This window comes from Lactuca sativa, chromosome 4 (assembly GCF_002870075.4).
Source record: "Lactuca sativa cultivar Salinas chromosome 4, Lsat_Salinas_v11, whole genome shotgun sequence".
Classification (NCBI taxonomy): Eukaryota; Viridiplantae; Streptophyta; class Magnoliopsida; order Asterales; family Asteraceae; genus Lactuca; species Lactuca sativa.
In genome coordinates this window covers 52,202,680-52,227,350 of record NC_056626.2, presented here as the reverse complement: position 1 = coordinate 52,227,350, position 24,671 = coordinate 52,202,680, and the positions used below count along the sequence as shown (strand labels likewise).

The following is a 24,671-nucleotide window of genomic DNA, read 5'->3' as shown; positions in this document are numbered from 1 at the left end:
GACACTTATCCCGTAAGTAGATTAATCAGTATAACGACATGAAATTACTGATAAACCTTATTTATAGATTCATAACAATGACTGTGACTATAAATATAAATTACACTAACATAAGGATGAGTGTAATTTAACTTACAGAGATTCTCCTGACTAGAAGTCGAAAAGTTTGCAGACAGGACTCTGACTCACACTCTACTAATTTTCAGACTCTCGGATCCTCCAGAGCCTAGCTAGATACCCAAAAAACTATAGAATTCTAAGGCTAAATACTGAAGGTTTCAAAGGGATTGCGTCTAAAATAGTGTGAGGAGGAATGAAAGAATGAGCTGTTATTTATAGGGAAAAATCCAGGGATGTGTGTCGTGCACCATAGAGACGCGTCGCCCACCATGGTGACATGACTCCACTCGGCTGCTGACACATGTCCAAAGAAAGGTGGAGTTGTGTGGTTGCTTCTAAAGCCCTATCCGCGTCGATGTTTATCACACTCCGACGAGAGAGGACTGTCGGCGATCTCGCTACCGTTGTCGTTGTTTATCGCCACTCCGACGATTGTTTCACCGACGTTTATTGTTGCGACAATCACTTCCCTGATGTGAATTGTTGCGATCACCACCACGAGGCTGGTTAAAGGGGTGAGATGAATCCCTGGAGCCGATGTGTTAAACAGTAAGGGAAAAAGCATTGTTGGAGAATTGCCAAAAAAACATAATCATCGGAAAAATCATGTATCATTAGAGATGCCAAAATCGCCAGAAAATTCACCATTTCGCCGGAAACCTACAAGTCATAAGGAAATAATGTGGACAAATCAAAAAGTTAAATGATGTATTTTGCAAAAAGAAAAAAAACATTAATGACTAAACATAATATATATATATATATATATATATATATATATATATATATATATATATATATATATATATATATATATATATAATTAAACTCAAATAAAAACAGATATTTTAAGTCTTTTTTTTCAAGATTTGTTTTGTTTGTCTTTTTAATTTTACCATGAACCTTAAACTACAATTATTTTAATAACTTTATTTTTAATAAAAACCTATTTGTAAACATTTTAGAGTAAATTACAGTCTTGGTCCCTGTGGTTTACATGAAATAACATTCTTGGTCCTACTTTTAGAAAAATAACACTATTAGGGTTTTGATAACACCTATGGTCCTTAGGATCGTTACCATCTAAGAGCATTTGTTAAACACATGTGAAATGACATAAATACCCATGTTAAGAATATGTAAAATGACCAGATTACCCATCTTTTCTATTGTTTTTTTATTTTTAACTATATGGACCATATATGTAAATATTAAAAAAAATTCAAACAAAATCTCGGGGTATACCAATCTTGTCTGCCATTGCCAATGACCTAAATCTTAACTGTAAACACACCACCTCCCATCTCAAGTCTACAACTTTCCTTTCCAGAAACTACTGCAATATCAATCATAGGCACTCGCTGCTTCAAAACTCATTCATGAAGATTACTACAATATCATTCATACACTCACTGCTTTGTTTGACATATTAAAGTGTGACGGGGTTTCTGCCAATAAAGAGGTACTGTGAATTTCTTGACTGACCTGAAAGAAGGAAGGTCAACCCTTAGACCGACTGAAGTTTTGATTTTTGGATAGGTTGGAGGAAACACATATGTGTCGACCTTACCGGGGTATCCCCTCTCGTGGTCTTGAGGGCAGAGGGTTTTACGGTGGAACATGCTATTTTAAAAGTTGCTACAGGCAAAGTCACCAACCATGAGAAATCATGCATAGAAAATCAACACATTTTCATACCATTTTTTTCTCGCGTGCAGATGCGGTGACGCTTCTTAATATAGTACAATGGATCATGCATAGCAATGTTATATCCCCAAGATCTATGAATGTAGTCTTCAGAGGAATTTGTTTTACCATACAAAAAGACTTAGCGACGCAACTTGCTGCCCGTTTTGTCATCTCACTCGTTATACAATGATAACTAATATTTTAGTTATCGTCAATCCAATCTCAATTTCAAGAAATAATTGAGCCCTACCCAATTATCATGCATGTACTCTTGGTGTGAGGGTACCCAATATGATACTTGAGTGTCCCATTCCAAGCAGTAGTCTTATCGTACACCTAGCAACATAAACAACAAAAGTAACAAGCTTCAAAGGATTATTCCCCATACTAATCGAGTAATGAACCAAACTCAACTCAGTCAAGAAAAACACCATATTCTCCATCTAAATCCACAAAAAAGAGAAACATCAAATTTTCATAATTCATAATTACGAACAAACTGAATTCTTTTCAAAAATATACCTCATTATCAGAAGGAACAAAAGCTTTCGTATACCCAACAAGAAACACATACGATGTATGAACAATCAAATACCACCCTAAAAATTCCAAGAATCGCTTTCACCATTCCTAAAATCTGTTCCCTTGTATACGTGTTATCCGATATCACGATCACATCATTCACTTCAAGTGGCCAAATTTCTTCATACTTACAAGCAATCAACATTACACTGATGCCAACCAACTGAAGTTCTCTTTGGGAATTGTTCGCATTGAGAGGTATCAGTTAATCGTTGACTGTGAGGTAAAGATTTCGGGCATGAGTTCGAATTTTCGGTGGACTTCAATTTCCCAGTCGGCTAAAATGGCTCTCATTTTGGCGTTGAGGGTAAAATAGAAGTCTTATTCAGAAATAATCGATCCCCACCTCAACTCAACAACTTTCACCTTCCATAACGACATTTAAGATATGTTTTTTAAGTTTTGAGTTTTATACAAATATGGTTAGTATGTTATATGTTTTTACTCAGTTGGTATGAGGGTAAAGTAGACATTTTAAAATATTTATCAGTGTAATGGTCGAAGGGACCAATGGTGGTATCAAATAGTGAAATAAGGTCGAATGCTGTTACTTTTCCAAAAAAAGAACCAAAAATATTATTTTGTGTAAACCACATGGACCAAGAATATAAGTTAAGTCAACATTTTAAATAGACCTTCAACTACCGTCATTTTAATAACTGTAATTTTAATAAATAGCATTTGAAATATTAATTGCTATTAGATGCATTTTGACTTTTCATAGGCTAGTTTAGGTGTTAGCTTTGTCCTTGTTAATCGATCTCCACATTTTGCAAAAAATATCACGATCAGGATCAGCCCTCATCAGCCCCTGTTCCGTCACGAGAGAGAGTTTTTGGTTCGTAACGTCTCTTGGTGTTTTTCGAGGCACATCTTCCGTGGGATTTTTGATTTTAATCATTCATTTGATTTGGGAATAACTGCTTCTCATCTTCTCCATTTCATCAAGGAAATCTTGGTGAAGTTGATAAGAATCACAGAAGATGTACGTGAAGGCGACACCGACGACGGATCTGAACAGAAACACCGACTGGTTCACGTACCCAGGAGTATGGACAACCTACATCTTCATCTTGTTCTTTTCATGGCTTCTCATTCTCTCCGTTTCTGGTTGCACCCCTGGCATGGCTTGGACCATCGTTAATCTCTCCCACTTCCTCGTAATTATGCCTCTCTCTCTCTCTCTCTCTCTCTCTCTCTCAATCTCAAAATTTAAATACTGTTCCATCTCATTGAAAGACAGATGATTTGTCTTCTTTCTGCATCTCAATTCGATTTGGTTTTGAGGGTTACTGTTAGGTGTTCGATCTAAGGTTGATTATAGAAAATTGAATTCAATCTTCTTAGTAAATCAATGTCATCCAATACAATTATGGTACAATTTGGAAAAATTACTGAAATATGATGTGTTCGATTTCGTTTTTGGCATATGTAAGCCAATGAGATCCTGAAGCCCTACCGGTGTTGAATTTTCTCTATTTCGTATTTAGGGTTTTCTAATCATCAGTTAAGATTGAGGGATAGCTGAAAGATGAGATCTTTCAGTTTCTTTGTAGGCTATATCAAATTCTTATAGCTTTCTATTATATATTGATCCAATTAGTTGTCAGTGTTTTGTATCTATGATGAATGTCTAAGTCCTGTTTCTTATTAGGTCACTTATCACTTTTTCCATTGGATGAAAGGGACTCCATTTGCAGAAGACCAAGGGATTTACAACAGGCTGACATGGTGGGAACAGATCGACAATGGAAAACAGCTCACTAGAAACAGAAAGTTTTTAACAGTCGTTCCTGTTGTTCTGTAAGTAAACATATTTAAGCTACAATGGTGATTTCTGATTTCTGATTAAGTAAACTGTAAACATTTATCTTGGGTGTTGTTTTTCTTTGAGTTGCAGGTATTTGATAGCTTCACACACAACAGATTACCAACACCCAATGCTGTTTTTAAACACAGTTGCTGTGATTGTGCTTGTTATTGCCAAGTTTCCTAATATGCATAAAGTCAGAATCTTTGGGATTAATGGAGATATGTGAGTGGTATTAATAGGTTGTTGTTCAATGTTCATCATGTTTGGAAGTTGTTCACTCTCCTTTGTACTGAAACGGGTAATATAAAGTCAAGATTGGAAAGGTTATCATTTTTGTTTATGCTGCTGCATTCCTGTTCTACAAATGCACTGATTGATATTGAAAATAAAAATGAAAGATTCACCTCTGTATAGTGGAACTTTATTGTATCTTGGAGATTCATTTCTGTGTTTTCTTCATCTTCAAAAAGTTGACTTCATATAATTATGTTTGGCTCTTTTTTTTTTTACAATGATCAGTCACAGGCACCATTGCAAGAGGCTCTTCTCCTTGATCCCTTCTATTTGTCATGTTCGGGATCAAACCAACCTCATACAAACAATAAACCTTAAACCCTAATAAAGATTAAAGAAGCTATTATTGGAAGAAGACAAAAACTACAATTTCCAAGGATGAAATCTAGTTAAATTTCGGGTTTGAAATCTGGATCTTTCCAAAACCCTTAACCTTATTCTAAATTAAACTATAAAGAACAACACTTCTATTTAGTAATAAACCATAAACCATAAAAAACATGCATTTTACATCATCTGATTTGTATAAGATACTCGCATAAATTCCAATCCGCTCAATGACATTAGAATCATCAAATACGATATTGCTAACAAAGAATTCATTTAAATTTGGGTTTAGTCACTTCGTTTACCATGATAACCTTTTCAAATTTTAGATTATGCTTCGCAACGTTTAAGTGGCTATAGACATTACTATTGTGGTAAAGTTGGGTTACACAAATATGGTCCAAAATTGACTAAAAAACTTTCATGTGCCAAATTGCTTATTTATTATTCTGTGGCATTTTCGATAAAAGTGAAATCCACCTGTGAAAGAAGAAAGAAGAGGAGAGTTTTGCTAAATTGGGAAGAAGAGAGGGAAAAAAAAAGACAAAAATGCAAAAATGGTCCCCGTGGTTTGTCATTTTTTGTGGATATGGTCCAAACCTTTTAAAAATTGGATTTCTGGTCCTTATGGAGAGGTTTGTTTGTGGAACAAGCCCTTGGGGTTAACAGCCGTTTGTTTGTGGCTGTTAAACCCCTCACGTGCATTGCACATGAGGGCATAAATGTCAATTTACTTGAGGACCATTTTTACAATTCCAGAAATAAACTCGCCTGTTACCGTCTTAGCGCCATATTACACACAAAATCACAAAATATTTAGTTATCTCTTCCACTTCCATCTAATTCGTCATTCGTTTTTAACGCAAAAACCCTAATCAAGATTTGGTCCAAGGTGTTTACTTGTTTTTGCTTTTCAACTGTAAATGGTGTTCGTAATGTGGGCGATTAGGCCAAAAGGCGAGACGTATGACATCACAAATGAATATGGTTAGTTTCAGTTATCCTCTGTTTACGAAATTTTGTTAGGTTTCTTGATGATCTGAAGAATTAAGCCAAAAATGCAAACATCTGATAATTTGTTACTTAATGTTTTTTGTATCTTGTAGAGCGTGTACCAACAATGTTCAGCATAAAGCTACACCATGGTGGAAATTTTACGAAGCTTCCAAACACGAAATATGTTAAAGGTGAAGTGAGATATATTGATTTAGTAGACATTGATGAGTTCTCAGTTCATGAACTAGACGCAATGATGGTTGAGCTAGGTTACTCTGTACCCCCAGTAATATATTACCATTTTAGGATTCCTCATGAAGACTTGGATTTTGGCCTCAGAGCTTTAGGGAATGATGATGATGTCTTGAATTTGGCTCAGTATATTGGAGATAACAAGGTCATTGAAGTGTATACAGAACATGGACAAACTAATTTGCTGACCTATTTTATGTCTCCAAAAGGAAAGCAAAAAGTTATTATTAAGGAGCTCTGTGATGGTGATCTTCCAAAAGAAGCAAATGTACCTCAAATACCAGCAAAGCATAAAACCCCAATGATAGATGAAGCTGATGATCAAACACAGTTGGCAGGGTATATGTCCTTGATACTCTATGACAAAGTCCCTACAGAAGTTTCACCACAGTATAGAAGAAATGTAAGGGTGAACTCAATAGTTGGTCAAAGTTCTTGTGCCAAAAAACTTTGTTTAGTTGAATTGGATGATGTAGTAGAAGATCAAGGTGGTGATCATGCTAAATTGGATGATGTTGTACAAGATCAAGGTAGTGAGAATCCTAAATTAGATGATATGGTACAAGATCAAGCTGGTGAGCATGCTAACATGGATGATGTGGTTCAAGATCAAGAGGTTGAGCATGCTAACATGGATGATGTGGTTCAAGATCAAGAGGTTGAGCATGCTAACATGGATGATGTGGTACAAGATCAAGGTGGTGACCATGATAACTTTGATTATGATGACTTTCATTATGAGAACTTTTCTCATGATCACTTTGATCCTTTTGATGGAGAACATTATCAACCACCAGAAGATGAGAATGTTGAAGACCATCAGTCTGAACATGAAAAGTCTGCTGACAGTGATGATCTTGGGCAACAATCAGAAGAACAATATGATGAACTTGTTGATGATGAAAACAATGTATCAGAAGTGGAGGTGGATATGACTGACTTTAACCTCAATCTTGATAAGGATTATGGTTGTGTTCAAATGGATGGGTTTCATAACGGGGTTGGGACAAATGATGAACATGAGGACATAGAAGTCATTGACAATGATAGATGGGATTCTTTAGATGAAGGGTCAGAAGATGAAAGGAAAAGAAGATGTGTTCTTAAAAATCTGGCTAAGGAGAAAAGATGCAGTCTTGGCAATATCCATAAGGCCAGTTTTTATGTTGGGCAAAAGTTTAAATCAAAGAAAGAATTGAAAGAAAAAATTGACATGCACGCACTAGAAACTAGGAGGAATTTATATTATAAAAAGAATGACAAGCTTAGACTTCGGGCATTGTGTAGAGGTGTAGTCCCTGTCATCAATGCAAGTGGGGTGGTGGGCCTTAATACCAAAAATAAAAGCAAGGGCAAAGAGGTCAATTCAGAAAAAGTAAACTGTAGTTGGTTCCTTCATGCTTCTAGGTCAAACACAGAATCTCCTTGGTTTGTAAGGACATTAAATGACAACCATACTTGCCTTCAAAGTAGGAAGATTAGAGCTTGCACTGCTACTTTTATATCCAAGCGAATCATGGACCAAATTGACACGAATCCAGGGATTCCTCTTCGAGCTTTGCAGGAACAACTTCAAAAGGACTTTGAGGTTGGTGTTTCTATTGACAAAGTATTCAGGGCCAAGGCTATTGCAACTAAGATCGTGGAGGGTGACTATACGAAACAATATGAGATCTTGAGGGACTATGTCCTTGAATTGCAAGCAACCAATCTTGACACAACTGTCAAGATTGATGTTTACAGTGAACAAAACCCATCAAACCCAACGAGGAGGTTTAAAAGAATCTACATTTGCTTAGGTCCCCTGAAAAAAGGTTTTAAGGCTGGCCTCAGGGATCTTTTGGGTTTCGATGGTGCGCATATGAAAGGACCATTTCCTGGGCAGGTTCTAACAGCAGTTGGGTTGGACTCTAACAATGGTATTTACCCCCTTGCTTATGCCATTGTTGAGACAGAGAACAAAAGTAGTTGGGTATGGTTCTTGCAGTGTTTAGGAGAAGACTTGGATCTTGGTTCAAACTCTAACTTTACCTTTATCACAGATCGACAAAAGGTATCTCTTTCTAACTTGTATTATTAATTACTTATTATTATATAAACTAAATACTTAATTATTGTTATTGTTATAGGGTTTAATACCGGCAATAGCCCAACTATTCCCATGTGCTGAGCACAGGTATTGTCTCAGGCACATACATCAGAACATGAGAGTGAAATGGAAATTGAAAGAGTACAAGGATCATTTATGGAGATGTGCAACTGCAACCACTGTACCTGAATTTGAACATTGCATGAAAGAATTTAGCAACTATGACAAGGAGGCATGTGAATGGCTTAGAAAGATTCCTCCAAAACACTGGGCAAGAAGCCATTTTACAGGTACATAAATTACCATAAATTACTATATGTTAAATGTGTACTTGTACTTAAAACAATATGTTAATTTTTTTAACAGGCAGAGCAATCTCTGATATACTGTTAAACAACCTTTGTGAGGTATTTAACAGCAAGATAATAGAGGGAAGAGATAAGCCTATCATAGGTTGTTTGGAGTATATTAGACAATACCTGATGAAGAGAATATGTAATGTTATGAAGGTGATGGACAAGGCAAAAGGGCCTTTAACACCCACTGCAACAACCATATTGGATGTAAACAAGTCTCATGCATCACATTACATTGCTAGGTGGAATGGGGGTGACAAATACCAAGTCACTGGGGCATGGCAAGACCAACATGTTGTAGATGTTAGGAACAACACATGTACTTGCAGAAAGTGGGAGCTAATAGGCATCCCATGTAAACATGCCATTGCAACCCTTTATGAAATGACCAAGAACTCAGAGGATGTTGGTGACATTTACAGGTGGGTCAATAAGGTATACTGGTTGGATACATGGAAGAATGCATATTCCTATAAGGTAGAGCCCATAAAAGGAAGAATAATGTGGCCTAAAAGTTTGTGTCCCACCACACTTGTCCCTCCAATACATCACAAACAACCAGGTAGGCCTACAAAGAAGAGGAAGAAAAGTGAGGATGAAAAATTGAGTCAGAGTCAAAGAGGGAGTCAAAGTCAGACTGGTACTCATGGTGTAAGTCAGGAAGAAGGCTGTAAAGTGGGTCCTGATGGAGTTCAAAAATTAACAAGGAAATATGTCAGTGTAACATGTGCAAAATGCAAAAACAAAGGTCACAACTCAAGGACATGCAAAGGTCAAGGAGGTGGAAGTTAGGTGGAAGTTGAAGATCAAGGTTGTGTTTGTTTTGGCAGATGTTATTTGCTACTTTTGGAAGTGTTTTGATGTTAAACAACTTATGACTTATGGTTCTTTTGGTTTTCATTAGTATGATAAGTATTAGAACATATATATATGGTTGCATATTTTGGGATAATGTAATTGCACTATATGCTTGTAGTCTATTATGTAATTGCAGCCTTGGTTATTATGGTTTTTTGTTATTGTTGTTTATTATAACCATTATAGTCAATTATTCACATTAACCTTTCTTTCACCTTACAAAAACTACAAAGAACCTTACAAACAACATAAGCAATTCCATAAAATTCATATTTATACCAGGAAGTCATTTACTACATACACAACTTACTTTGACCTTACAAACAACTACAAAGAACCTAGGTCAAAGTACCAAAAACCATTAATTCACCAAAAAACCACACTTTTATCGATCTTCAACAAATAAAAACCCACCCCATTGACCTATTACCTAAACCTAAACAGACCTTATGAACAAAATCACAAAAAACACCCAACTAGCCAGCAACATGATCTTCAGAGCTGTGCACCAAGCTTGCATTCGGTTAATATTTCTCAATAGTCCAGGAATAATGACTTTAGACCTTTCACACATGGGGGGATCAACCCATCCGATGAAGCGACAAGCAGAATCCTTCAAAAAGGGGAAAATAACAAATGTTATTCGATTACAAATCAAAATGGGTGCAAACGAATTTCTTTACCTTTTGAGGGCAAGCATAGAAACGTCTGCCTGGGTTCTTTGGTGTCCATGAGCATTTAACAACAGCAAACTTACCACAAAAACAGAGAACCATCGTGTGATTAACTGACACCCCGACTGTTAACAAAGAGAGATGAGAGAAGGAAGAGAGAAGGAAGAACAACTTCGAAGTTGCAGAACAACGTTTGGGGAAGAACTTGAACGTTGGGGAAGTCTTATATGTTATTTCTGGAATTGTAAAAATGGTCCCTCAAGTAAAATGACATTTATGCCCTCATGTGCAATGCACGTGAGGGGTTTAACAGCCACAAACAAACGGCTGTTAACCCCAAGGGCTTGTTCCACAAACAAACCTCTCCATAAGGACCAGAAATCCAATTTTTAAAAGGTTTGGACCATATCCACAAAAAATGACAAACCACAGGGACCATTTTTGCATTTTTGTCAAAAAAAAAAAGAAAATAACGATAAAGAAAACTTTCTCCTCTATAAGGTTTGACTGAGTTGGGTTGTCTAGCAACGGTTTTTGTCGAGCTGACTCAGCCAATACCAAGTTCAGAAACAGTTTGCTGAGCTGACTCGGCAAATACCGAAGTTTACGATCCCACCGCCTAACAAGACAATCCCAAACTTCAATTTGAAAATGACAATAAAGAAAGGCTTTCTCCTCTATAAGGTTTTACTGAGTTGGGCTATCTAGCAACTGTGTTTGTCAAGCTGACTCAGATAATACCAAAATCAAAAACAGATTGCTGAGTTGACTCAGCCAATACGAAACCTATTGGATCCAAGACAATCCCAAACTTCAATGACAGCAACTAGTAATTATAAAACATATTGCACTAAGCTCCTAACTAATTGTACTAGACTTGTAGTCCTCGTACTCCAAACCAGGTTAGTTGATTGAAAACACCATATAGATTTTGGTTAGGGTTCTTAATTCTTATTATGAAGTTTTGTAGACCCTTCAATTATTTAAAAATGTCATTTAGGAACCGAAAGTCGACGTAAAACCAGACGCTTCGGAGGAGCACTGATTAGACATGGGCACAGTAACAGCGCCATGGAAACAGCTTCTTCTCAACGCACTGCAGTCCAATTCCCACCTCCGCCACTCTTCCTATCTTCAATTCGTACGTACATATATGTTATATCCCTAAGGCATCGTCTTTCTTTCTTTCTCTTTTTATCCAAACACCTTCTATCGGAATAACCTTGCTCTCAATTTCGGGGTTTACAGGCAACGATAGGATCCAATGGAAGACCTGCTAATCGCACCGTTGTTTTCAGGTATTACACACAGAGACACACACGATTTTTGGTGTTAATGTGTTACGAAATTTGGGCGTTTGTTGTTATGTAGGGGATTTGCAGATACTAGCAATAAAATTCAAATCAACACGGACTGCAGAAGTCACAAGGTTGATTGTTTCAGCTTAGAAATCTTAATCAGAGGTGAATTCGGTATATCCGAAACTAGGTTATTGATTTGTGAAAATTTTAACTGCAGATTGAAGATCTTAAACAATGCCCATTTGCTGAAGTATGTACACTTTGATTCCCTAAGTCTCCCTTCATTTCTCATATTCTAAATGGATTCGTTATGATTTAGATTTGTTGGTATTTTACTGATTCGTGGGAACAATTCCGGATCAATGGTAAAGTCGATGTCATTGATGGATCAAACCCTGACCCCATGAAACTTCAGGTAGCTCTGTTTTATGATCTCCTTGTTTCAAATTGACAAATTGTGTTAGTATTTGAAACAATTGAAACAATCGCTACAAATGTATCTGTTCTTGATCATCTTTGGAATCTATGATACAGCAAAGAGAGAAAGCTTGGTTTGCTAGTTCACCAAAATCAAGGCTCCAGTATCTGGGTCCAACTCCAGGGCTTCCATCTTTAGGTGATCAATCATCCGAGGTGCCAACTTCATTGGACCCTTCAGCCGGACCTGTTTCAGCTTATTGCTTGCTCCTTCTTGACCCTGATCAGGTCCAAATCATTTTCTGCTCATATATTTATTTGTATGTTATTTATTCTACTCATTATAATTGTAAGAATTTGTTTTGTACTCAGGTTGATTATGTGAATTTGAAGAGTAACGAGAGGTTAGCCTTCTCTAGGAAGAACATCAATGAAGAGAGTTGTTGGAGTTCAGACAGAGTCAACCCATGATCTTTATCAACTGTCACTATGATGTATAAGTTATAAGTTATAACACTTTCATCTTCATGTCTGAATAAAATAAAAAAGGTTTGATTTCTTTAGCTTTTATACATATACTATTATATAGTTTAGGCACACTAACTCTCCCCAACTACACTTCTTTAATCAAATTCTCCACCTGTAATTGTCACATAAATATCATCAAAACTTTCAATTTTATTCACCGAAACATGAGCTTTTTTACACGATATATTCTAAAAAATTGAAAATCACACTTAAATACTTAATAATGCACACTTGTTTTCGAAAATCTTTTACTTGATAAAAGATCACAACCTAATTTAACTAACAACGTGGCATATCTGCTGGAGGATGAGGAAGCGTCTCCATTGGCCCCACACCATTCTTCACCACCAATGCAACCGCTAATCCCCAAGTCAAATGTATCTCCAAGTGACAATGCATAAACCAAACCCCTAACAACATTACAAAACATAAACCTCAAAAATATTTTCTATGTTGTTTTTTTTTTTTTTTTTAATAAAGTTTGTGTTTTACCTGGATTATCAGCAACAAATCTGATCGCAGCCCATCCACCAACAGGCACCCCAATCGTGTTCATGTAAGGTGGGTCCATTAAATTAAAATTAGCAGTTTGCGGGTTATAATTCCCACTACCATATCCAATCACATAAAAACTATACCCATGAAGATGAATCGGGTGATTTTCAGTAGTAACTGTACCCGTATCCTGTAAAATAATCTGGACCCGACTTCCATATTCAATAACCTTTGTTCTCGTCCCATTAACAGATCCCGTGTCATTAGGAGCCGAATTAGGCGCTCCATTAACAAAATCATAAAATTTCAAAGGAGACCCAGGAAAATCCTCAGTAAACCCACCATTGATATGCTCATAATAAGCTCCAAGAATCGAAAAATTCGGCCTAATGAAACTATTATTGTTCATGGAAGCTCCCATGACACCACCATTCAAACCCTGGCAATTCTTCTTCGGTGTTTTTGATCCACATTTGTTGACGTTAAGCCCGATTGTGAAAAAAAGATTGGTGTCTATCTCTTTAGGGACATTGGAAACTTCTAGACTTTTTAACCCATCCATAACCGTTTTAACAGCTAAATTATCATTAAATTTAGGTAAAGGAGCGGGTAATGTGACGCTATTTGGTGTGGCGCCTATGTATTGGAAGTATGCGATTGATGTTATGTTTTGAAATGCGACATTTTGGGCTGACATGTAGGGGCCCATGGCCATGGAATATCTTCCTATTTTTTGATTGGCTGTGACTAGGACATTTAGGGTGTGACCTGGCCCTAACATGACTCGATCTGTGGTGAATGGTTTTGTGTATTCTCCATCTGCTTCAACTATGGTTAACTTATGGTTAGCAATTGTGAAGAAGCTTTCCATGTTTAGAAGAGCACCAATTATTCTTAACATGTAGGTTTTCCCGGGCACTACATCAATCTTGAACACATCTGTTTTTCAAAAAAACAAATAAATAAATAATTCAACGTGTTTCTATGGGGAAAATGTAACATATTTTGATGAATTGAACCTATATATGGACAATTACCATTTGTTGAGCAGTTGTAGTTGGGACCCGGATGACCATTGATGGTGTACGCATCCGCCACCGGAGCACCACCACCGCCAGCTGTCACATTCTTCTCAAGTTGCACAAGATCCCAATTCCAATACTCCCCTTAATAAGTAAAAACGATACTTTTAAAATTTTGAATTCTGTTTTGATTAATATTGTGTATAAAAATGAAAAATCACTGACCTAAGATAATGGTGTGCTCTTCGTAAGGAGATTTAAAAGGATAAGGGACTCCTTTTTTAGGGTAGATGATGATTGCACCATAAACAGTTGCTCTAAGCCATGAAAAATGAGCATGCCAGAAAAGGGTACCTTTTTGTTTGACCAAAGTAAACTCATATGTAAAAGTTTGACCCGATTGAACAGGACATTGAGTGATATAAGAAGGTCCATCTGACCAACAAGTTAGAATCTGTCTCACACCATGCCTGATATAAATATTTCAATCATTAACGTAAATTAGATTTTTTATATGTATATATATAAAAAAAGATAATCATATTTTTTTAAAGAAAAGTATACCAGTGAATTGTGGTATTGTATGGTGTCTCATTTGTGAGTTTTACGATAATTCTGTCATCTTCTTGTGCGTACACAACTGGCCCAGGGTACATCTGGTTGATGGTTACTATCTCTCTCGTTTGACAAAGTTTGTTGACTTTTAACATTTGTACCTAATAAACATAATTTTTAATTATCAAAATCAGTTAAATTCAAAAAAACAGAAAAGAGAATCATAAAGAAAAATAGAAATTGAAATAGGAATAGAAAGAGAGACCTTGAAGTCGTAGTATCTTGTTGATCCACCTTTAGGCCATTGGGACATGACATGAAGCATGTTATGAGCAAAAATACAAAGAAATAGTAAGCTTATTAGGCCATGCTTTGAAGAATTGGCCATTTTTGCTTACACTTTGAGAGAAGAATGTGTAAAGAAGAAGTGAGAAAATGATAGAAGGGAGGGGAGGCTTTTTAATGCTTCACCAAAGGTTCTTTTTATTTTTTATTTTTATTTTTATGGAAAATATTTTTTATATTTTTTAGTAAAAGTTGGAAGAAGGAGAAAAAAAGGATTTATGAAGGTGTATTATGTTTGTCAGCTTTCATGATTCACTTTACTTTTGGATTTCTAATAATCAGTTGTTGGGAGATGTTTTCTCTTCAACTCTTGCTTCACTCACACCTGCTTCAAACATATTATATTACATTTTTGGTCACTTAGTATAGTTGATTTTTCCAATTTTGATCCCAAATAGTTTTTTTCTTGCAATTTTCATGCTTTTGAGGTTTTTGTAACATTTTTGGTTCCTTTCCCAAGTGAAATGATTATATTTCGGGACCAAATTTATAAAATCAGTTACTCATGCACCAAAAATAGTCATTTTAGTTGAATCAAAATTGCAAAAAAGAAATTACGTTCTAGACCCAAACTCTAATTTACTCTAAAGTTTATAAAGATGGAGGGAGAGAATCTATCAAGACTGACCAAAGGAAGAAGCTGTTCTTTTTTTTTTTTTTTTTTTTTTATTATAATTTCTTTTATCTTTTACTTTGCAGTGATGGTTAAAAGTTGAATTTGCTTTGCTTTAATTGGACATTCTACTTCTAGAAATGATGATAAGCCATTGGTGCATGCTAATGTAGGGACTCTTACAATAATTTTGTTTTGTTGTTCTCCAAACAATATTGGATTATGACTAAGAAATTTAGGGATTGTTAAGGGAACTATTGTTCCCAATTCCCTAACCGAATTTCGGTTGTCTAGTTTCAAGTCGACATAAATAACAGTTATTTGATTATGTAGTTATCTGATTATGTGGAAACTATATCATTTTTTTACAGTTGTCATGATTGAAAATAAAACAAGTTTCGACTTTGAGTTATGAAAAATGACATTTTTCCATCACGAGGGTTGACTTTACTCATGAAACTCGTTTAAGTTGATATTAATGTATACCGCTGTATCTATCTAAGTACCTAGTAACGTGAAACATATATATAAATTTTTTCTAATAATTAATGAAATAAAAGAAAAGAAAAGTATCGACTTAAATGTTTATATAATGTTTAACTATACTAAGGGAAGGGAAGAAATTAGTTTATATTGTTTAAATACGAATATAAATGAAGATGAAAGCCATGGCCATGCATGCGTACACGATGATGATTATGTCAATATGTTTTTAATATTTTTATCATGTCAAAGAAAGCAGTTGGAGCCAATGTCTCTAAAAACAAACCCTATTTCTTATTAGATTTTTTTTTCTTCATAAGTTACAAGTGAAATTTGTGTAAAAATGCATAATATTAAATCAGATTTGGTGAACAGATATAAAGAAAATCAGTTTGCTGCCCTCATACATCATGTCTTTAACATATTTTAATTGATTTGGTATTTTGTTTTAAACAAAAAACAACCCCTTAAATTTGTCGGATACTTATATTATTATTTTTTTTGCTTCTTTTCTTCAATTATACTCTAATTATTTACTTTGTAAATTCTCGTGTTTTATATTTAATCTTTACAATTTAATTGGGTTATTTATCGGTTACTATCTTTTGGCAGGTCAAAGAACATATGATGTCTGTTACTTTTTTTTTCATCAATTTAATACCCGTTTATAAGGTGCGAAAAGATATAAATATGCATGTTACAAGAACTAAAAGTGTGACCATAACATGTAGAGAAAATAAAAAGAACGAAAAAAGCCAATGAAATGTGAAAAATGTGAAAAAAGCCAATGAACAATGGTATCCAATGGTTGAAGCTTCATAAATAGCTTAAAAAGTGTTAAAAAAGGGTAAACAAGAGCCGATCTTTAACATCCTGAGACTTTAGTGTTTCCCATCGGTAAATATTACAAACAAAATTAAAGTTCTCGTTTGGTCAAAGATTTAGCTAATCACAAAAAATAAATGAAACTATCATTTAATGACCTTTTTTTTTGCAAAATAAAGAGTTATTGCTAAATAATAATAATAATAATAATAATAATAATAATTTCGTGAAATCTCCTCGATTTTAACATATATTTTATTTTTTCATCCAGTATACTTATTTTACAATTCCTTCAATGAAGTGCATGAAATTAACCAATCGATCATAATATGCACCAAGAACTATGCAAAAAATGTACTCTTGTTCTTCTTCTTTTATTTCTTTTTCTTTGTTTGTTCCCCTCTAGTTCCTTGCTAGTTGCGGGTTCCTTTAATAGAATGTCCGTTTCCAAAAAAAAAACTATGCAAAACGAGCTATCAAGGTTGAATTGCAAAATACTAAGGCTCAAGTAAAGTTTTCATAGCAATCAAAATTATAAGGCATCAAGTTGTTGAGCCCGGTGTTGTTGCTGTTAACGAGGCAGGCTTGTGGGCCGAAGTTAGGCCCATTGCAATAACGACTAAGATGGGCTGGAATAGTATTGTCGCCTCGGTGTGGGGTAGTGGTTTAAGGGTGAACCGGTTTGAAACCAATTGATCATAATATGCACCAATAACGATCCGAACCGGTGTCGGAACCGAAAACCGGTTCACCTCTGAACCGGTCCAAGCTAGAACCGATCCGATGCCGAACCGAACCGGTGGTTTGAACCAATTCGTATTTCCGAACGACGGGACCGGTTTCGAACCGGTTTACAATGAACCGGACTTCCGAACCGGTTTTGGCCCGATTATGAACCGGTTTTTAAACCAATTATGAACCGTTTTTTGGACCAGTTATGAACCGGTTTTTCGAGATGCTTGAAGATGTTTTTTTATGTAACCTATAATATCCCAAAAAATAAAACAAACAATAAAAAAAATATACAATTTCTGCCGGTTTTTTTTAACATGTTCGAAGAACCGGTTTAAGATGATCCGGTTTGAAGTGAACCGGTTTGCACTAAACCGAACCGGTTTATATAGGATCGGATAAATTCGATGGTGAACCGGTTTGAAACCGAACCGGTTTAAGGGTGAACCGGTGTTGACTTTGTTGACTTGAACCGAACCGGTTCGGAAAAAAAACGGTTTGTACCCCTCTAGTGTGGGGAATGGGGATGGAAGCGGGTTGTCGATATTCCTCAAGAAGAAGCATTAAACGTGTTTGAAGGGTGATATATTTAATCATATTTTTCTTTGTGACTGCTGATCAAATATGCGACCAAGTTTTTCTCATGGACGGGTTCATCAAAATTGGAAAAAGAAAATCGTAAACCCTTACTAATCGTTCCATAAATATGAGTTTCACCAACGAGTCGAGCTTTGTCTTTTTTTTTTTTTTTTTTTTTTTTTTTTAATTATCTAGAGTGATAGGGCTGATGTCGGTGAGATGGTCCAACACATCAAAACTCATATAGTGAGTTTTGAAGAGCTATCATAATGCATCCTAGTTGAGTTTGCCAAGATCTAGCGTGGGTTGTATGCAGGATTTGATGTTTGTTATTCCGAAGAGTTTTTTTTTTCTGAGGTTTCTTTTGTCGACATGGTGCATATGACAGTTAAGGTGAGAGAGAGAGAGAGAGAGCGCTTTGATATCATGAAATATTTTCTAATAACTATATAGGTTATTATTTCTCATATTTTGTGGGTTGGACCATGACTAAATAAACTATGGACTAATAGTAAAACATGTTTAATACAATACAATTATGCCTAAAACATGTATAATTAATAATATAACATATAGACTAATACTATGATGATGTTGCACTTTGGCACTAAAATAGTATGTATAAAGCTAATGAAAAATGGTGCTATTTAGAATTTCACATACAAGGTTCCAAAGTTTGAAAACTAGCTAACACACAAAATATTGTTAGTGCTCCATGTGATGGAGCCTTGGGCAATTTCAGCTTAACCTGTTTAGATGGTGTGGTATTTTTCATATACATATTTACACCCACCCATATATATATATATATATATATATATATATATATATATATATATATATATATATATATATATATATATATATATATATATATATATAACGTCCCAAAATTCAAGACTAAAAAATTCTTTTAATAAAACATTACTTAAAGCAAAGTCATCAATCCAAAACATAATCAGAGTATTAATTTCCAAAACACATGTTCGTTATCAGAGTAAACATTCTAAGGCTGTCTAATCTATGGTGTGTGTCATGCGATCACCCCGAGCTCTTCCCTCTGCTACCGGATGTACCTGAAACCAAAACCAAAAACCGTAAGCACGAAGCTTAGTGAGTTCCCCACCCTACCACATACCATGCATAACCACATACTGCACATACTGGGCCACGCCCGCTATCCTAGGCCTCGCCCCCTACCTCGGGCCTCGCCCGCTACAACGTCCCCGCCGCTCCAGGCCCTGCCTGGCTTCGAGCCTCACTCGGATACAGATCTGTTTCACTTAGGCATCGCCTGTCACAGGGCCTCTCCCGCTAACATATAATAGCACATAAACATATCACATCACATAAGCTAAACACATACTAACGGATCTTGTCCTAAGGCCTCGCCTGTCTCTGGGCCTCGCCCTTGTCCTGCTAATGATGAGTCATGGAACCCCGTCCATACTCCTGCTGATAGTGAGGTGCGGGCCCAACCCACCCTCACTCCTTCCCTAACTTGGGCCTCGCCCCTGATTTGCTGCTAATGAGATGTGGAACACCATCCACACTCTGCTATTGGTGAGTTACGGGACCTCGCCCACACTCACCTCCCTACCAGGCACATACAAGTATCACACAGTATAAACTATCACATAAACCATTCCTTGGGCACCCGCCCGCTATCATTGGACCTCGTCCTGAATATCATACTAGCATACTGTGCCTAGGGCTAACCCCCGGGTCTTCTACTCATAACTACATGGGCCGACATTGTGGCCGTAGACCCATTCACACAAAAGGGAAACTCACCTGCACTTGCTGAACTTGCTGATAGCCCCTCTAGCTGTTCCCGGCAACTTCCTGAACTCCTGCTCCACTAGCTCCCCGAGCTACCAATATCAATGCAACACTTAGTCTAATTGACCCCCGAAAGTTAACCCAGTCAACGCTGGTCAAAGTCAAAGTCCTGGTCAAGGTCAACCTCCTAGGTGGACCCTACTCGCCGAGTCAACCTACTGACTCGCCGAGTTCATATGCTCAGAATCCTTCCATTCGCGACTCGACTCGCGCGAGTCAGTCCATGACTCGCCGAGTCTACCGATTTCCGAGTCCTGACCTGTCCGACTCACCGAGTCTCCACTCGACTCACTGATTCGAGTCTCAACTCGAAGGGTTTGGGGTTTCGCGACCTGACTCGCCGAGTCCAAGAATCTAACTCGACGAGCTGTTCATCCCACTCATCGAGTTGCTCCTAATCTTCATGCTACTCACCGAGTCCACTCAAAGGACTCGCCAAGTCCATTCAGATCCTCAAACATGTAGAGGACTTTTGAGTCATGCATGGACTCCAAACTGTAGATCTGCCATTCCCAAGCCTATTCCTCACGTAAAGTTGCAAACTTTACGTGTAGAGAAGGAGATCTAGGCTAAACACACCATAAACTAGGGTTTAAGGCAAGGAGGCTCTATAATCAACTCAAGAACAGTTACTTTATGCTTCATGAAGGAGACAACCTAGTACCTTCAATAACTCAGAAAGGTTCCACAAACTCCAGATCTAAGGCCAATCCTTGAAGCTTCAATGATTCCCCTCTTCCTTCTTCCTTCAAAACACCCAAAAATGGCTTGGAAGCTTGAATGAGCAACAATGGGGCTTAGGGTTCGGTGTTCTGGGTGAAAGAGGCGGTAAAGGAACCCTAAGGGAGAGAATGAGACGTTTAAATAGGCTCCAAGTCCCGGATTTAGGGTTTTCCTCGTTCAGACCAGACTCGCCGAGTCTCCTTGGCCGACTCGCCGAGTCGGTCACTTACTCCTTGACCCGGATCCCGCTTGGACTCGCCGAGCTCCTCCTTAGACTCGATGAGTCGTCCCTTAAACTTAGGGTTTCCTTTCCTTTCTTGGCCTTCCTGACTTTGGGTGTTACAATATATATATATATATATATATATATATATATATATATATATATATATATATATATATATAGAGAGAGAGAGAGAGAGAGAGAGTTAGGTTCAAATGTTTTCACTATCTATTGTGTGCATGTATGATTGATTCTGGACCAATCATTTTAGTTATTTTTAAGAAAGTAATTAATGCATATTAAATGTTGAAGATGTAATTAATATGTATTATATCTTCAATATGTAATATGCATTAATTACTTTCTTAAAATAACTAAAATGATTGGTCCAGAATCAATCATACATGCACACAATAGATAATGAAAACAAAATAACCTAACCCTATATATATATATATATATATATATATATATATATATATATATATGGGTGGGTGGGTGTAAATATGTATATGAAAAATACCCCACCATCTAAGATCTTTTTGCCGCATGTCATATTCTCATTTATTTTTACCAAATGTAATTTTGTGGCTATTTTAAATTTATTTTTATTCCACATGTCATTTTATGGTTTTTTCATTTTATTAAATTCCATATAGTATTTAAATACAAGAATAAATGGATATTAATTTTATTAATGAACTTTTCTTTTAATTTAAAATTAAAGATTCATTAATTTTATTTATTTATTCATCTAAATTATTTGTTTAAATTTAAAAGAAAAAAATATTTTGATTTTTATAATTCAATATTTTCTTATTTTTCTTATAAATTCAACTTTTCAAATGTTTAGAATTTTGTATTTAGTTTTTTCTTTTAAATAAATTCATGTAATACATGGGTCTCACACCTAGTGTGTGTATGTATATATATATATATATATATATATATATATATATATATATATATATATATATATATAGGGTTAGGTTATTTTGTTTTTACTAACTATTATGTGCCAAAATACACAGATTTGGACCACCGGATGGAATAGAATCAAAGGTCATGATCTGAGGGTCTATGATATTAAAATAGGATAACATGTACCATATAAGCATATAAATTTCAGCATAAGGGCATTTTAGTCAATTAACCTATATTAAAAAAAGGAAATTTTCGGATTTTTAGGGATAATTATATCCTTTATTTTTAAAAATCTGAATATTTTAAATTAATTCAAATTTAAAAATCTGATTTTATTCTGTCAGAATGATAGAATGCTAACCATAAACTAGTAAATATATTTTTCGATTTTATTCTGTCAGAATGATAGAATGCCAAGCATAAACTAGTAAATACATTATGAAAGAATACACAAAATCGATTCTTGAACTAATAATATACCTAATAATTACATTTTATGAATGGGATTCATTGAATAATAATAACATTCTGAAAGAATAACAAGTGTAATTCTTAAAAAAATAACAGCATTCTTAAACAGTGAGTGTGATCATTCTTTAATTCATTCTTCAAGCCTTTCCCATCCGGTATTCAAGCCATTTCTATCACAAATTTGTTGCCAAATATTTTGTAGTGATACACTTGTAACAACTGCACATTAAATATATAAATAATTAACTACAATTCTATCAGAATACAACAATAATATTCTTACAGAATAAACTATTCTTGCATAATGGTTTTGAATATTATTAAAGAATTTGTATTATCAAGAATATACCCAATGAACAAAACCATTTGAAATATAAATGCAAGAAAAGATCATGTTAACACAAAAGGTGACTAAGAAAAAAACAATTAAAATATATAAATGGAGAAGAGACCTCTATATATGATGCAGCAGCCTCAGAATGTTTCTCATTTGTCCTTGTGATAAATATATCCTAAAAGATAGACCACCATTCCAAAAGAAAACCACCAGGAGCATCAATAGCTGAAAACACAAATAGACTCAACTTCACATTGCATGCATCGTGTGTATAACATGTATATATGTGTTGGTGTGCTGTCATGCATAAGAATGATTTTTTAAAATCATTCTATGTTTTCATTACCCTTTGAAGCTCGAAACATCAATATAAGAAACAGAAATAAACCAATTAGTGAATTATCAAAATCCTTATCAAAATGTAAATCTATAAAAGATGCCCAGATTGTACACATGGGGACAACTCAACAACAAACCTACAAGATATGTAGCCACCTTTCCTTCTGCAATTACATTACGTTATGCTTATTATACCAAAAAATGAAAAATAACTTTGTTTATATTTCTTTTTTTTTGTGTGTATCACATATACAAAATCCAAAAACATAAACACATATAATATGTTTTGCTTCTATCCGGCAGCAATAGGAAAGCCACATCAAAACACAAAAACATTGTTTTAAGCTAATTGGTGTAAAAATCAAATCAAAAAATTGAAAAAATATATATTCGTCAAACAACATATTCAAAGTCTAATTTTTTTTTTAGACTTATGTGTAGGATCAAAAATCAAATCAAAGAAATTAAAAGAAAAGTCAAATCAATAAAAGTGGAGATGCAATTCTTGATTTAACTCACCCTTGTTCTACGAGATGCAATTCTTGATTTAACTTCATCTTAGCATTCTGTTGTGGTAATAACTCTACCACTAATGAGTAAAGCTCTCTCCTGGCAAGGAAATCGTAGATCTAAAGAGAGAAAACCGGTGTTCTTAGAGTTAGGAGGGAGGCTATTGTCGGAGGAGTTGAAGGGGACTTCAAGGAGGCGAACGTTAGAGGTGGTGAAGGATACGATGGATTTTGATAAAGGGGTCGGTGGGTGGTTTTATAGGGTTTATAAATTGATTTTCCTTTTCATGATTTAAAGGTTATTAAAGATTCCAATCAATTACCATAATTAATCATAGCAAGATTACAAATATACCCTTATTTGTAACGCCCCGTTCTAAAGAGCTTTTATTTACGGATTCCCGAGACCAAGGGTAAGGGCATTTCGGACTTTTATGGGCATTGGGTTCATTCTAGAAGGTTTCAGACGGGGTGTGTTGCTGGAAGCGTAGGGCTTCTCACCACCTTGTCGTGGATATAAAGTTCGTCGGAAATGGACTTAGGATGAAGGAGTTAGGTCACTTTGAAGATAGTGACAATAATGGTCCCTAAAGGAAATATTTGGAAAAAATGGTCCTAGGCATGCATGGAAGGCATGCGTGTGCATAGCTGGGTACGCCCAGCATAAGCTGGGTTATGCCCAGCGTAGATGGGTTAAATTAACGCGGGTGTTAGAGGTGTACGCCCAACGTACATCCAGTGTCTAGAAAACCCTATTTTTAAGGCCAACCACTATATAAGAAACATAATGGTTCCCACCCTAGGCTCCATATCCACCCTCTTACCCTCAGAAACCCTAAGTAGTCGTTCTTCCTCCATTGTTGTGGGTATTTGACCTTGGAGAGCTTGGTTTGGTATATGAGGGCTTGGAAGAAGAAAGAAGAAGTTGGCAAAGAAGGAGTTGGGTGGCTGGAGCTCTTAGATTTGAGATAGCATCACCTTTTGGAACCTTTTTAAGGTAAAAATCTCACAAATTTATCTATGGATGATTAGATCTTGTGTGTTGGGTTATAAAATAGTTTTTGGTCCAAGGTGGAAGCTTTATAGCCTAAATCCGATTTCCAGGCCAAGGGTTGCCACCCTTGGTGCTAAATGACCTCCTAGAACAGAAAGTTGATACCTTGACGGTCTTAATGGAGCCATGCAAGAGTTAGGACCATTTTCATGAAAGTAGATGATCATTTTAGAGTTTGAGTTGTTTGGGGCCAAGTAAAGTCACCAAGTCAGTGACTTTATGGAATAAGGCCTGAAAAAGGACCTGGATCTGAGTTTGGAGCCCTTGAAATGGAGTAATAAGCACTTAATGAAGGACTTAACAG

At 35.8% G+C, this 24,671-nt stretch overlaps 3 protein-coding genes across 3 annotated transcripts; 2 read left to right on the top strand and 1 right to left on the bottom strand.

Annotated features, from left to right (window-relative positions):
• The first annotated feature begins 3,127 nt into the window (after nucleotides 1–3,127).
• Nucleotides 3,128–4,633, top strand: LOC111876759 (uncharacterized). Its single transcript, XM_023873323.3, has 3 exons — nucleotides 3,128–3,551; nucleotides 4,046–4,194; nucleotides 4,292–4,633. The coding sequence occupies exons 1-3, from the start codon at nucleotides 3,375–3,377 to the stop codon at nucleotides 4,428–4,430; spliced, it is 465 nt and encodes a 154-aa protein (XP_023729091.1). The 5' UTR covers nucleotides 3,128–3,374; the 3' UTR covers nucleotides 4,431–4,633.
• A 6,200-nt stretch (nucleotides 4,634–10,833) lies between these two features.
• LOC111876761 (pyridoxine/pyridoxamine 5'-phosphate oxidase 2) lies at nucleotides 10,834–12,331 on the top strand. Its single transcript, XM_023873325.3, has 8 exons — nucleotides 10,834–10,952; nucleotides 11,051–11,191; nucleotides 11,299–11,348; nucleotides 11,422–11,479; nucleotides 11,569–11,601; nucleotides 11,671–11,766; nucleotides 11,886–12,056; nucleotides 12,141–12,331. The coding sequence occupies exons 2-8, from the start codon at nucleotides 11,102–11,104 to the stop codon at nucleotides 12,237–12,239; spliced, it is 597 nt and encodes a 198-aa protein (XP_023729093.1). The 5' UTR covers nucleotides 10,834–10,952; nucleotides 11,051–11,101; the 3' UTR covers nucleotides 12,240–12,331.
• A 97-nt stretch (nucleotides 12,332–12,428) lies between these two features.
• On the bottom strand, nucleotides 12,429–14,945 carry LOC111876760 (laccase-6). The gene is made up of 6 exons (XM_023873324.2): nucleotides 14,634–14,945; nucleotides 14,378–14,529; nucleotides 14,039–14,283; nucleotides 13,829–13,957; nucleotides 12,789–13,730; nucleotides 12,429–12,706 (listed from the first exon to the last, which is right to left on the bottom strand). Exons 1-6 carry the CDS (start codon nucleotides 14,754–14,756, stop codon nucleotides 12,576–12,578), a joined length of 1,722 nt encoding a protein of 573 aa, XP_023729092.1. The 5' UTR covers nucleotides 14,757–14,945; the 3' UTR covers nucleotides 12,429–12,575.
• Nucleotides 14,946–24,671: the final 9,726 nt, after the last annotated feature.

Bases quoted from the DNA above. Each gene is read 5' to 3' on its own strand.
- LOC111876759 (XM_023873323.3), top strand. From the start codon at position 3,375: ATGTACGTGAAGGCGACACCGACGACGGATCTGAACAGAAACACCGAC. The intron at 3,552-4,045 runs GTAATTATGCCT...GTTTCTTATTAG, and splicing joins TTAATCTCTCCCACTTCCTC to GTCACTTATCACTTTTTCCA. The intron at 4,195-4,291 runs GTAAGTAAACAT...TTTGAGTTGCAG, and splicing joins ACAGTCGTTCCTGTTGTTCT to GTATTTGATAGCTTCACACA.
- LOC111876761 (XM_023873325.3), top strand. From the start codon at position 11,102: ATGGGCACAGTAACAGCGCCATGGAAACAGCTTCTTCTCAACGCACTG. The intron at 11,192-11,298 runs GTACGTACATAT...CGGGGTTTACAG, and splicing joins ACTCTTCCTATCTTCAATTC to GCAACGATAGGATCCAATGG. The intron at 11,480-11,568 runs GTTGATTGTTTC...TTTTAACTGCAG, and splicing joins CGGACTGCAGAAGTCACAAG to ATTGAAGATCTTAAACAATG.
- LOC111876760 (XM_023873324.2), bottom strand. From the start codon at position 14,756: ATGGCCAATTCTTCAAAGCATGGCCTAATAAGCTTACTATTTCTTTGT. The intron at 14,530-14,633 runs GTCTCTCTTTCT...TATGTTTATTAG, and splicing joins CAAGATACTACGACTTCAAG to GTACAAATGTTAAAAGTCAA. The intron at 12,707-12,788 runs GTAAAACACAAA...TAATGTTGTTAG, and splicing joins ATTTGTTGCTGATAATCCAG to GGGTTTGGTTTATGCATTGT.